Genomic DNA, 15,170 nt, shown 5'->3' with positions numbered 1-15,170 from the left:
AGTTCATCAATTTTGAAAAACATTGTTAAGAAAAAAATAAAAAATAAGTTCATTAAACTATGAAAAAAGATCATGAATTTTTTAAGAAATTTCATCAATTTTGAAACAAGTTTAAAAAATTCTAAGTTCATTGATTTTGAGAAAAGTCCATTGAATTTCAAAACAATTTCATCAATCTTGGAAAAAAAGTGTTCACAAAAAATAAAAATAAAAATCATACCTAATGAAAAAAATCATCGTTTTAGAAAAAGGAAACAAGGAAAAAGACACATGAAAAAGGAAAATGAAAACATAGAAAACCAAGGTCGAAAACACAGGAAAAAAACAAGCAGGAAGTACATGGGATGGCCTCTACTAGATGTAGTATACGGGCGGTGCACTCTATAGAAAACACCTTTAAGGGGCGCTTATGGCGTCGAATAGGTTTTGCCTGAGATCAATGCCAAAGCTTTGGAGTTTGATTTTTTTAGGAAAGCCAAGTGTTTATTACTCAAATGTTACATAGTTTGAAATACAAAAGATATTATGGGGTTGCACCAACCAAACATGGCCGCCCCGAGCTATTGTTAAAGAGTACTTGGCTAATGAATGAGCTTCAAAGTTAGAAACTCGTCCTTCATAACAAAATATGCAATTGAAATTCTCTGATCTCAACTTGATTTCTTTGATAATCTGCCCAAAGCTTCCATGGACCCCTTCTCAATGTCCACTGGAACTTGCTTGGCATCCTTAGCCACTAAAAAGCTCTGAAGGAGGAGATCATCTGCCAAGGAGAGAGCCTCCCTACATGCAATGGCATCTAGTGTTGACACATCTCTCACACTATTAATAACAAGTGACGACGACCCCAGATATTGGTCGTTTGAATCTCTACATACCGCCGTCGCCGCTCCTCCCTCTCCAAAACGCACGAGCCCTGCATCAACATGAATCTTAGCGAACCATGCCAACGGAGCTGCCATGCGAGTCCTTCCACCTGTCCTATGTGCGTTCATATTGCATGTGGTTGCTGGTTTTTCCTTGATCTCGTCGGGCTCTGCAATAAATCTCTTCACAAACAAATTTGTTGATATGGGACTTTGAAACACCTATTCATGGATAGCCTTTCGTCGTGCCCACCATGTCGCCCAGAGGGTCACTGCAAGAGTGACAAAGCCCTGATGAGACAGTGATTCGATCATCGCAAAAAGCCACTGTTTTGCACTAGGTTCCATCATTGCAATCAAATGCTCTACCAGCTCCTCATCGACAAGTGCCCAAATACTATGTGAAATTGGACACTCTAGTAAGGAGTGCCTTCCATCCATACCACACAAACCACAAGCATTAGAATCTGCCATCTTTCTGTTACACCGAACATCATTGATGGCAGTAAGTGCTTAGCCAATCTCCAGAGGAATATTCTAACCTTTCCTAGCACCTGTGTTTTTCAAAGTTGTTTCCAACGAAGCCCATAATTTGGCCAAAAACGATTTGTCCCTTGGTGTGGCTAGTTATGTCGCATGATATTGTAACCATTCCTATAAAAATTGCCGCTTCTTAATAAAATCATATTGGTATTTTCTAAAAAAAACCTAGAATCGCCCGCCACAGATGTGCCATTGTATAACAACCATCACTTAAGACATGTTATTTCTAGCGTTTCAATTATCCCGGTCGCCAAAGATGTGCCTAAATTATTACCATGGTTGTTCCCATCTTTATCTTTTGTACACACAATGCATCCCATGGAATGTGTCATATGCTTATTGTTCCCACACTATCTAATAATATGTAACACTTGCGTTCCAAACGCAAATTATAATAGTGCACATAAATAGGGGAACTCACAAAAATTAAGTACCTAAACTTTCATATGTTTAATCATTTCTTTCTATATCTAGTTGTGTTGTCATCGATCACCAAAAGGGGGATATTCACAGTGCATCTTATACCCCTATTGGGTTGTGGCAATTAATGAAAATTCAAATAAGAGGATCCTTCAACTCACAGTTTGCCTCTTTATAGGCTTTAGGTGAATCCAAAATTTATCATGAGTTTAAGGACAACCATAATGTCAAGAGGGGAACAAGGAAAGTATCTTGGGTGAACCAAATCAAGATCCATAACCAAAATTCCCAAGTTTTCAACTCCATCCACTCCAATTCCTTTGTTCTCACCATCCTTGGCAATTTTGAGTATTTCTTCCTGCTACTACTAATCATGTGAGGAATGGGTGTTTTTTGTCTAAGCCCACCCTGTCATTTGTTCACTTCAGAACTGCCAAGCTTTTTTCTCTTGTACCATCGACTTTTCATCCTATGAAATCATCTTTGTTAGAACACGCACCTCCAAGCATTTCCTCCAGCACTTTCAATCACCTCTTGGTTTGCTTTAGTTCAGCGTCTTAGTATAGGTCCGGTACTCCAAAGCAAAATCCATATGATACACTTTTTTTACAAAAAAGGCAGAATTATGTTGCATGTATTTGTTTTATTTTCAATAATGTAGTACAAGGTCTAAAAAGAAAAGAAAAAAAGAACTATACATGGAAACTATCTATGAAAACAAGAAGACTATAAATGAAACTACGAAGGCAAAAGAAGGAAAAAAGGGAATGTACCAAGAGACTAATGATTCTATTTCCATAGAGCTAAGGAAAATCATCAACATATTTTTCCAATTGAAAATACTTCTTTCTAGAAGCTTTGTGAATTATCCAACCCAATCCATCTGGGACTTCCAAGCAGAGACTTAGCCATTTCCGCACCGATTTCTCATAAGAACTACTATGCCGACCTCGACACTTCCAATGGTCATTTTCTCCAGTTCTTCCTACCATGTTCTACCCTTCGCGAAAATGATCTACCTTTTTTGTCTAGTACCTTAGAGGCTTTTGTTTACAATGCCTTTGGGTATTTGAATTTCTTAGAGGCTTAGTGTTAGTTCTTTTGCTGGCTTTTATAATAAGATGCCCCTACCCAGTTTATTCTACAAACCCAACCAAATTCATTTTTTAGAAGCCTACTAATTAAGACTTGACATGATTAGTATAAGCGGGGTAGGGGCAACTTATTCTAGAAGCCCAAGAAAGACACCAAAAGAACAAGCTCTTAATGGACATCCTGGTACCCTTTGAGTGTTTAACTTCTGATCACTGCAGGAATATGTGCTTCCGTTATGATGGTTTAATTTTTGAACGTGTTCGGTAGTACGGAGACTAGTTACTTTTTCACAATAGCAACTAAATTTATGCTTTCTCTATAAATAGACCCCACACCTCTCTCGATGGGGACGTGTGAGGTTGTTACGAGACTTCCTTTGAGTTTTTGCGAAAACAAAGAGAGAGGATCCTCAAGTGTTTTAAAGTCCAAGATCATCCCTTTCTTGAACCCCACATTTGATCTCCATCTCTCTTTATGAAGCCTATCTCTGTGATCATATGGGTTCTTGAGAGAGATTGACCGAAGGTCTATTTAGAAGTTCATCCAAGTGCTCTGTTTTGCTTGTTACTCTTGTAGGGTGTGCACCTCCTTGATGGTTAGGACTTACAAGTCACTTGAGATTCTTTAGAGTTTGTGAAGGAATCAGGAGTTTGTATGAAGTACGATGATCACTTTTTTCATGCAAGATCAACCCGGAGTGAGTCTTTAAGACTTTAACCTTTGTGGTAGCAAGTCATGGTGGAATAGGTTGGCATGTATTTTGTGGGATCTTTGTGGGCGACACTATTGTGGTCTTTGTGCACCATAAGATTTTGTGTCTGAACATCCTGCAATGACTAGTGGGATAGCACAAACTACCGAATCTTGGAAACCGTCGCCATATTTGCAATCTCTATCCCTAACTCGTACTTTTCTCAGGTTTCGTAAAAAAAACCTCGCACCTTTCTCAAGTTTCGCTTTCATGTTCTTCTTTGTTATATACTTGCAGGTTTATGTCTTGTGACCAATATAACTGGGAAAAGGCTAAGACTTGCACATTATAATTCATAGTAGAATTTCTGCATAGGACTATTCAAGCACCCACCCACCCCAGTCCATGGGATACGATCCTAGAATATTGCTTATCCTTTTTCGTCCAGTTTTCGTGGTTAACTTGTTAGTTCTTTTTTCTACTTATTAATGCAAAGGTAGAGTGGATGTCGATAGCTTAAGAAAGACATGGCAAATGACAATTCTTCTGCAAGATTTTGGAAAGAGAGTGGGTTTTCTGTACCCAGGATAGATGCACCCACGCTGCACCCCATATCCAGACCGTTTGTGTCTTGCAATGTTCCTCGAGATCTGTTCCATGAACATCACATGCGTCAGAAGTTAAATCCCAGTGTGTATAGTAATCTGTTGGACATCCCTCTCTCCTTACGTCATGTCTCTCACCGTCTCATGAAAGATTCTTGCATGCACATGCAGACAAAGGGACTTTCTTCTTGACCATATTTCTCTCTCTCTCTCTCCCAAGTCAAATGCACAGTCAGCCATGTTAAGCAACGCATTGTGTGCCCAGTCGTGACAGGTTGATGTCATACGTTCCAAGGGGAGTCCGGCTAGGATAGTCCACGTTGTTAGCATGTTTATCTTTGTAACAACTCTATCTCTCTCTATCCTCTTATCCCTTGTATCCCAAGTTGTAATCTCAACCATGTACGCGATCTAGGAGTCGCGCCCCAGCATATAAACACGCAGCCGTCGGTCAGACGAAGACACGACGTTAAACCCAAGTTTTCACATGGTATCAGCCTAACTCTTCCACATCCCATCTACCATCCCCATCACCACCTCCGCTACCACCATGGCCGCCTCCTCCAGCGCTGCACCGGCCAACCTCTCTGGTCAGGTCACCGAGAAGCTGACCCGCACCAACTACATCCTTTGGCGGACTCAAGTCACACCGCAGCTCCGTGGTGCGGGCTTCTTCGGGTATGTCGACGGCTCCATGCCTGAGCCGGCCAAACTTGTCGTCGTCAAGGACAAGGACGGGAAGGAGACGACTACACCCAATCCCCTTCATCCAGTCTGGATCTGTGACGAACAACATGTACTTGGATACCTTCTGAATAACCTCTCCAAGGAGGTCCTTGTGCAGGTCACCACGATAAATCATGCGCAAGATCTCTGGACAGCACTGGCGAACATGTTTTCGTCCCAGTCTCTGTCCCGCGTCAACAACATCCGTGTCGCCCTCGCCAACGCGCAGAAGGGGACACAGCCCGTGGCGAGCTTCTTCGGGCACATGCGCTCACTTTCAGATGAGCTCGCGGCTGCTGGCAAGCCGCTCGGAGATGGTGAACTCGTCTCCTACATCATCGCCACCCTCGACATGGAGTACCAGCCCCTCGTCTCCGCGCTTGATGCCCGCACCAGGCCCATCTCGCTCGACGATCTGTTCGCCATGATCAACAACTTCGACCAGCGGGTTGCCCTCTACTAAGGGGTCACTCTGGTGGCGGCTTCAAATCCTCCGCCAACGCGGCCATGCGCGGTCGTGGTGGCGGTTCACGTCATCGCGGGCGTGGCCGGGGCAGGCACAATGGCGGCCCCAACACCAGCAATAACCACCGTGGCAACAACGGTGGTGGTGGACGGCCCTCCTCCAACAACAACCAGGGCCACCGCAACAACTCCGCTCGCTCGCGCCCTAATGCAGTCAAGTGTCAGATCTGTGGCAAACTTGGCCACTCGGCCAAGGATTGCTGGTACAGGTTCGACGATGATGATGATGACTCTCAGGATGGAAAGGTGGCTGCCGCGGCTGATGGGTTGTATGGCGTGGACACAAACTGGTACATGGATAGTGGCGCTACGAACCACATCACCGACGAACTCGAGAAGGTGACCATGCGCGAGAAGTACCGTGGCCAAGACCACATCCACACCGCAAGTGGAGAAGGTATGAAAATTCGTCATGTTGGTCACTCAATTATTAAAACCCCGCATCATCCAATTCATCTTCGCAAAATTTTGCATGTCCCTAGTGCATCTAAAAAACTTCTCTCCGTTCACCGCATTGCCATTGATAATCATGTCTTCCTTGAGTTTCACCCTTTCTTCTTTTTGATCAAGGATCAGGTAACGAGGAAGGTACTGTATCGAGGTAGATGCGTTCGCGGGCTCTATCCTTTGATTCCGGAGCTTCGAAGAAGGTTCAATAAACAAGTTTTTAGTGCCACCAAGCTATCTTACACATGGTGGCATGATCGTTTAGGACATGCAGCTTTTTCTTTAGTTGAGCGAGTGCTTAGGAAAAATAAGCTCCCATATGTTGGAGAGCGTGATGTTGAAACCATTTGTGATTCGTGCCAAAGAGCAAAAAGTCATCAGTTGCCATATCCGATCTCTACTAGTGTTTCTACCAAACCTATGCAACTTATTTTTTCTGATGTGTGGGGGCCTGCCCCATCCTCTGTCGGTAGACACACGTACTATGTGAGCTTCATCGATGACTATAGCAAATATTCATGGATCTATCTTCTTAAGAAAAGATCTGAAGTATTTCAAGTTTTTCGTAACTTCCAAGCACTCGTTGAACGTCAGTTTGATAGTAAAATACTTGCCCTCCAATCTGATTGGGGAGGTGAGTATGAGAAGCTCAACTCATTTTTTCAAGAACTTGGTATTTCTCATCACGTGTCTTGCCCACACGCCCATCAACAAAATGGGTCGGCAGAACGCAAACACCGTCACATTGTAGAAGTTGGCTTAGCTCTTCTTGCTGGCGCCTCCATGCCACTAAAGTTTTGGGATGAGGCTTTCCTCACCGCTGTTCATCTCATTAACATGCTTCCAAGTCGTGTCATCAACAATGAAACACCTACAGAAAAACTCCTCCATACCAAATCAGACTACACTTCTCTTCGTGTGTTTGGCTGTGCTTGTTGGCCCAATCTTAGACCTTACAACAACTGCAAACTTATGTTTAGGTCTAAGCAATGTGTTTTCATTGGCTACAGTGCCATGCACAAGGGCGTTAAATGCCTAGACGTCTCTACTAGTTGTGTCTATATTTCACATGATGTGGTCTTTGATGAAACCAAGTTTCCCTTTGCTGATCTTCATCCAAACGCTGGCGCTTTAGTACGCCAAGAAATTTTGCTTCTGCCCTCTCATCTCACCGGTCTTGATCAAAGGGGGGATAATAATTGTGTTGATTCATCATTGACTAATTCTCATAACCATGTGCATGAGCTATGTGTTGATGCAGCAGAAGGAAGCAAAATTGGTGAAGAAATCACCCAAAATGATCAAGAAATCAGCCCCAATGGGCAATATTTCATGTGTCCAGGTTTAGGAGACAAATCCTCCTCGGGATCGTTGCTGCAGCACCTGTCCAGGCTATCCACCTCGGAGTCTGTGCGGCTGCAGCCAGAAGACCCGTCATGCGGCGCGCCAGAAATCGCGTCACCCATCAGGCGCGGCGGCGTCGACTCCCCAGCCGACACGCAGGCGCCAGCGACTCGCCCCTGAAGACACCGGGCCGCGCCAATCCGAGGCGACCACGTGTCTTCCTGAGAGGCGCTGGCCCGCGGATGGACCCCGCTGCTACGCGCGCCAACATCCGACAGCAGGCGCTCAGCCCCGCACCGATTCGACGGGGCCCGCGGGCTCGGGATCCGGCGCTGATCCCCTGCAATCATCGCATAATGATGCGGCCGCAGCACACACGGGATCTTCTGTGCTGCCCACAACGGGCTCCGCACGCGCTACAGCCACAGACGATCCTGGCGCCGGGAACGTTGCAGGGACAGCGCCAGGCGCATCTGCTTCGGGATCTGAGGCGGGATCTTCTGTGCCTTAGAGTGGTGCAGCTTCGCCGGTGCAGCCGTGGACTCGTCTCCAAAAAGGGGTAATTCAACATGTTAACTATAAAACAAAATTTGGCCTTGCTTGTTGCTCCACAGGTGAACCTAGTTCAGTTGAAGAGGCAATGAATGATGCACGGTGGAGAAAGGCCATGGAAGAAGAATACTCGACATTGAAGAAAAATAAAACATGGCACTTGGTGCCTCCACGACGAGGTAAAAATCTAATTGATTGCAAATGGGTATTTCGCATCAAAAGAAAGTCTGATGGACCTATAGATCGTTACAAAGCAAGACTCGTTGCAAAGGGTTTCAAATAACGGTACGGCATATACTATGAGGACACGTTTAGTCCTGTTGTTAAAGCTGCCACTATTCGCCTCGTTTTGTCTGTTGCTGTTTCCAGGGGATGGAGTCTCAGACAATTGGATGTTCAGAATGCGTTCCTTCATGACATTCTAGAAGAGGAAGTCTACATGAAGCAACCTCCTGGGTTTGTAAACAAAAACTCACCACTACATGTGTGCAAACTTGATAAAGCTTTATATGGATTAAAGCAAGCTCCTAGGGCGTGGTACTCACGTCTAAGTCAGAAACTGCAAGCACTTGGATTTGTCCCTTCAAAGTCTGATACATCACTGTTTATCTATAATAGATTAAATACCTCCATATTTGTTCTTATTTATGTTGATGATATAATTGTCACAAGTTCCTCTGATGAAGCAATAACAGGACTTCTGAAGGATCTAAGTGCTGAGTTTGCTCTGAAGGATCTAGGAGATTTGCATTTCTTCATAGGAATTGAGGTAAAGAAACATGAAGATGGTCTTCATCTCTCTCAAGAAAGGTATGCCACTGATCTGGTAAGAAGGGTTGGTCTTCAAGGATGTAAACCCTCACCAATGCCCTTGTCCAGTTCAGAAAAACTCTCACTTACAGAAGGAGATCCCTTGAATCAAGAGGACAGTACAAACTACAGAAGTCTGGTAGGAGCACTTCAGTACTTGACTTTGACAAGACCTGATATTTCATTTGCTGTTAACAAAGTATGCCAGTTTTTGCATGCACCCACCACAGATCATTGGACTGCTGCTAAACGTATAGTAAGATATGTGAAAAATACTATGAATCTTGGTCTTACTTTCAGTAAATCTTCGTCTACCCTAGTCAGTGCTTTCTTAGACTCTGATTGGGCAGGATGCATAGATGACAGACGTTCCACTGTTGGGTTTGCAGTATTTTTTGGACCAAATCTAATATCATGGTGTGCAAAGAAGCAGGCTACTGTATCCAGGTCAAGTACAGAAGCTGAGTACAAGGCACTTGCAAATGCTACGACAGAGATTATTTGGGTACAGTCTATGTTGAAGGAACTTGGTATAAAGAGTACTAAAGCTCCATGTCTATGGTGTGACAATCTTGGTGCTACCTACCTATCTGCAAATCCAGTGTTTCATGCAAGAACGAAGCATATTGAAATTGATTTTCACTTTGTCAGAGAAAGAGTTGCAAATCACCAGTTAGAGATTCGTTTTGTGCATTCCAGAGATCAAGTTGCAGATGGCTTCACAAAACCACTACCCACAAGAAGTTAAGAAGAATTCAAGCGTAATCTCAACTTGACAAAGTTGTGATTAAGGAAGGATGTTAAGCAACGCATTGTGTGCCCAGTCGTGACAGGTTGATGGCATACGTTCCAAGGGGAGTCCGGCTAGGATAGTCCAGGTTGTTGGCATGTTTATCTTTGTAACAACTCTATCTCTCTCTATCCTCTTATCCTTTGTATCCCAAGTTGTAATCTCAACCATGTACGCGATCTGGAAGTCGCGCCCCAGCATATAAACACGCAGCCGTCGGTCAGACGAAGACACGACGTTAAACCCAAGTTTTCACAAGACATACTATGAAATTTACTTTCACATGCGCAAGCTCTCTCTCTCACACATGTTCTCTCTTCAAATTCCGCAAAAAAATCTCTATCTGAGTCTTCTATGTAGGCACTCTCTCTCTCCCAAAGAAATCTTCCCAATGAACTTTCTTCTCACTCTCACATGCTACCTCTCTCTTCACTATTCTCCTAGCGGTCCCACACTTTTCTATTAGCTGGCCCACTCTTTCTCTCACTGTTGCAGCAGACTTGGGATAGAGCAAACACGCATGCATCAAACACTGTTCCTTCCCTATTAAAATTGATCACATGTGAGATTGGTGCAAGACACTGGCACCATTCTGTCACAAAGCGCATGTCCCAAAACTCCTCCTCTGTTAGTCACTGGCACAATACTGATATGGCACATATCCCCAGAAATGGACATATGCATGGACGGTGGAGACAAGGGGGTGTGGGTGCATCTAACCTGGGTATAGCCACTTCTTGGCATTTTGGGAAACATGTTGTCTTATCATGAGATTGTTTCTAGTTTATAGCTTATTGATGAGTACCACAAAGGGCCACATGAAAATATGCACACGCGGAAGAACATGTAAATTGCATATATACAGTAGTAGACACATCATCATTATTGCGTATATTCAGAAATTCAGATACAAATAGGTCCACAACATCGTCAGGGTAGCTAGACAGTGTTGGGAAACATGCAAAAACTGACACATCAACACACATGAAGCATGCAGCGAAGAGACCAGAGAGGCGCGTGTGGATCATCATATATGCGTCGGTTTAGCAGGAGGGCACGGGCACCTTGCAGGCGGCCATGACCTTCTTGCCGTTGGGGGAGTCGACGTACTGCTTCAGGTTGGGGTCGCGCGCGTACTGGCACATGCATGGCTGCTGCTCCTTCATCTTGCTGCAGCAAGACGCCGTTGGCGCCGCGCTCCCGATGATGGCCCCCGCGCACGGGGTGAGCTGCAGCGCGTCGCAGGTCGCCGCCTCCGCGCCCGCCGGCGCCACCATCAGCACCACCGCCGAGAAGGCCAGGAGCGCCACCACCAGCTGGGCCAAGTACTTCATGGCGCCTCCCCCTGAAACCCGGACGAGAGAAACAGAACGATAGACTAGCAGCAGTGGCTTGTGCAATGATGGCTTTGGATGGTTTGAGTGTTTGTGATGAGACCAGTATTATTTATAGGCTCTCGCGATCAAGACAGTGCAAACATGGGCCACATGGCCATGGTTAGTGCAGTGTGCAACGTAGAGGTTGCCTGGATTTAATATGTGCCTTCTTCTCAGGAGCACGTTGAGCTCATGGAAGACATGATGATGAACACAAATAATCCACCTACTGCTACTCGATGGAGGACTAAAAGTGGAGAGCATCTGCAATTTTAGTCGCGCTGAAAGCTGCGCGCACTAGCTGTAAAACTACAAGTAACAAGTGTCACAACCCTGTTTATCTAAAAAAAGTGTCACAACCCGAAAAAAATCAGGGTAGGTAGAGTGGTAGACTGCGCATGATATGTTCTCACCATATCAAATTTCTTAAATGATTAGTATTAAAGAACACTTGAAGGTCGAGAAACACTAGTTTGGTAAAGAGTCAGGTGTAGAATTAAAAGGTAAATTAATGGTTATTGATACAAGGCTCAAGGTTTGAAAAAGGTACACTTGCATGTCTAGTTTCAGTAACTTATCTTTGGAACACTTTTTCGACAAATATGAAAGATGATACCAATACATTCGGCTTCTGTAATAATACAATATTAATACCTAGTCGAGACATCAAGGACATACAAAACCAAAAAGATGTAAAAGAAGAAGAAAAATAATAAAAAAAAGAGCCGAAGAGCCAACGACTTGAAATATATAGGCAGCAGCACGATCCATCATTCTTCACAACACACGGACTATGATAAAAGTATTATGGAAGCAACGCCTCCAAGAAGAAAACGATACGCAAACATCGCTGGATCCAACCACTAAGAGTCAAATCTTGAGGTCTAACCCCGAAGAGCACCTTCCAAGCATACTTCAAAACAATGCCTTCAACAAGGACACGGTATAAACACCGTCATTGCCAGGTGTAGCAATCGAAGGTCAGACATATAGCTTTCAGCCTGGAGCATGAGAGTTGGTGCTCGTAGAGCACCACCAAGAGGAAGTAAGCATATGTGTCACCACCCCCACCCTCGAAGAAGACAACGTTGCATGGATGGAGGAGAACACACACCATGGTCACGATAAATTGATACCAACTAGTTTATGGCCGCTGGCAAGCATATTCCTGGCATGGACATCAACATGCACCCAAATCCATGCTTGCGAGCACAGAACTATCGCGGAACATTAAGAGTGAAACATCATCGGCAGCATCAACTCAAGCACGGATGCTCCAGAGCCACTATGGCTGAGATCGACGACGACAATGTCATCGTGACACGACATCAACTTCGTGGCTATAGCAGGTCTCGTAGCCGCACCACACTCGCCCCACTGCTGCACCACTTTATGTCCCGCCATTGCTGCTGCATTGCCACTACCACTACCGACTAGGCCGCCGACCAGCCCCCGAGGCTCCACTAACGGCCAATGGCTATACATCCGGGCGTCGGTGGCCAAACATGACAACCGATGCTGCTCACGTAGCAAAACTCCTGGAGTTTCTAGGGTCACCACCCCGATATCCGAGCTCCATCGCTACTCCATGACGAACCCTAGCCACCGCCCCACTGCCTCTTGTCTTCTCCCCACCACACTGTAGTGGGAGGACGTCAACGGCGGCGGTGGGGCAGCCTTCCGCAGCAGCTTCTCTTGCACGGGGAGCGCTCCATGATCTTGAAAACATTTGATTATATATGAAAACATACCTTTGCCCATTTTCCATGACTCGTGTATTAACTCCACGTGCACATCCCCTTTCGTTTATGGTATAATAGTGCGTTTAAAGTTGGAGACGGTCGAACTACACGCTTTTGGAAGGATACTTGGCTATTGGATGCGCCTTATAGTATCCATCTCTTTACAATATTCTGCAACAGAAGGATGGTTTTTGTGTGCATAGTATTTGGGACTTCCCCCTTAAATATCTAGACCAAGAGAGCTCTAATCGAGGATAAATGGCCTGGCAAAACCTAACCAATGAGTTATACTTTTCATTGGAGGTTGACATCGTCTAGAGTGTTCCCAATTAAATATGTGCATATGGACATAATTAATTTAGGCCGATTTTTCATTCAAAGCATATCTGGAAACTAAAGTGCCACTAAAGATTAAAATTTTCATGTAGCTTATGCATAGTGAGTTATTCTCGCTATGAACAACCTGACAAAGTGAAGGGACAAGTTAGTTAACAATGTTATTTCTGCGATTAAGAGGAACAATGCATCATTTGTTTATCTCCTACCCGTTTGCGACTTTAACACGGCATGCAATTCATGTGGCATTTAACATGTCTCCATATACTAGTATTTTGAATAAGTTTGGCAACTGGTTGGATGGGGTAAATCCTAACGTTAAGACATTTATCCATGTGGAGGTTTGTGCCTTGCCCTGGGCCTGATGGAATTGTCAAAACGGCTGTATTTTTAATAAAGTAAAAAAAATCCAGGCCATAGGATGGATCCATACATGCTACTTACTACACCATGCAGGAGCGTGGGAGCTTATGATATCTGGATGCGACCAGCATGAGATGGTAGCAAGGGATACATACAACCAGTTCGGCTATGTGTGTGCATATTTACCGATTTTCGCCAACCATGGCCTGTTTCTATGTTTTATCTCTTCTTCAGTACTGGATCTTCTTACTCAAAGTTCAATAAATCGGTTGTGTGCATCGCAAATGATGCATACACCGGGGGTATCCTCATTTTCTAAATAAAGAAATAGAGAAACCGTACTCACACACACAAAAAAAAAACAAGAAAGACAAGTGTTTCAACAAGCAAAGATCAAACTCTAGCAGACTCACCATAAAGGCAGACCCAAAAATGGCTTTAGTGCAGTGACAACCCTACAAAAAAAAAGGATGAGACAACAGACTCAAACTCCTACTCTTGGCCATGTTCATCCTCTATTACCAGTGTTCTTTGATGATCAGGCATGTTGCCATAATCCGCTAAAGTATCCTTTGATCTCAAGAGTTGAAAAACAAGATTACGATTCCATAGCAGATTCCTCTATTATCACACACGTGCATTCCCAAATTATTATGCTATGCATGAACGTGCTTGTTGTTGTAATCCTCTATTTTATAGGAATCTGCTACGGAAAGCAACTTAACTAGCTGTATACGTCGATACCTGCCATTTGCAGAACAGTATTATGCTACGTTTAAGAGTAGTATAGAGAAACTGTACTCATTTGAAAAACTAGAAAAATGCCCCGCGCGTTGCTGCGGGATTTGTATAAAATAAGAATTGTGCAAAACTCTAATATGCACCAAACTGTACAAATATATTTTACAAATATGTGTTTTTAGTGATTTTGGAAAATGCATATGGGATGCAACCTAATTGAAGTACGATGGAAGGGCCCTTGCAATATCACTTCAATGCTCAAACCTTCAAAACAAAGAAATGGCACAATTATATCTTAAAATAAATGTTTTTTAACTGACAATTTCTAAAATCAAGTGTTGTCACCTTCAGAAAGCTGTCGATGCGTCCTTGCTAATATTGCTATACCTCTCCTTCCAAGTTACCACTCATATCCATTTCTCCAGGGTGTGCCCCTAATTAAAAGAAAGAAAAGGAGGCCAGAGTTGGCTGGTACTTGTGTCGGTCGTACCTTGCATTGCCATGCATGCATGGCGTGCCCATCTCCTCTGGAAATATTAATTCCTCCTAGCTCAAACAATCAGACCATCATGGAGTAGTAGCAAGGGTCAGTTACTGCATGCAAACGTCAGTTTCAGCATGCTTGCATGCTGCTTAGCGCAACACCTCTCAGCATCTAGATCGGATGGCTACTATGGACTAAGCTAGTATATCTAATGGTCATATTAATTTTGATGATGTGGCTTAAGGAGAGGGCAGAGAACTCCTAGTAGTGGGGGCTAGCTATTTAGATATAGTAGATAAATAAAGTTCTTGGACAACCCATAGCGTATCTTTCCTCACCAACAAAATAAACGTGTTCATAGGTTACAGAAAGGAAATTAAAAGGTTGGCAGATCAAGTGCTCCGTTCGATTAAGCATCAACCTGTCGGTGGTTAGTAATGTCAGTCCCTCACCTCCTTTTATTTAGCTACACGAACGTGCATCACATTCAAGACAGCTAAGCCAAGCAATATTCTCTCAACCAATATTCTCCCAACGCAGTCGGTAGATAATAACCCAACACAGTACTAGAGAGGCCAGGCAATGCATGGAACCCCCTCGTCTACGCGAAATAGAAATGCTTTGACAGAGCTGCACTGATGGATGCAGAAATCCACAAGATGCAATTGCAACAATCATTCTATCTGTTGTTTCAAAAAGGGAATTTGTGACTGT

At 44.0% G+C, this 15,170-nt stretch overlaps 1 protein-coding gene across 1 annotated transcript; it reads right to left on the bottom strand.

Annotated features, from left to right (window-relative positions):
• Positions 1-10,274: 10,274 nt before the first annotated feature.
• LOC119310963 (non-specific lipid-transfer protein 2-like) lies at positions 10,275-10,784 on the bottom strand. The gene has a single exon (XM_037586588.1). It carries the CDS (start codon positions 10,746-10,748, stop codon positions 10,458-10,460), a length of 291 nt encoding a protein of 96 aa, XP_037442485.1. The 5' UTR covers positions 10,749-10,784; the 3' UTR covers positions 10,275-10,457.
• Between the last annotated feature and the right edge of the window lie 4,386 nt (positions 10,785-15,170).

This window comes from Triticum dicoccoides, chromosome 1B, assembly GCF_002162155.2.
Source record: "Triticum dicoccoides isolate Atlit2015 ecotype Zavitan chromosome 1B, WEW_v2.0, whole genome shotgun sequence".
NCBI classification, from domain to species: domain Eukaryota; kingdom Viridiplantae; phylum Streptophyta; class Magnoliopsida; order Poales; family Poaceae; genus Triticum; species Triticum dicoccoides.
The sequence above is the reverse complement of the archived record's forward strand: the minus strand, read 5'-3'. Positions and strand labels throughout refer to the sequence as shown.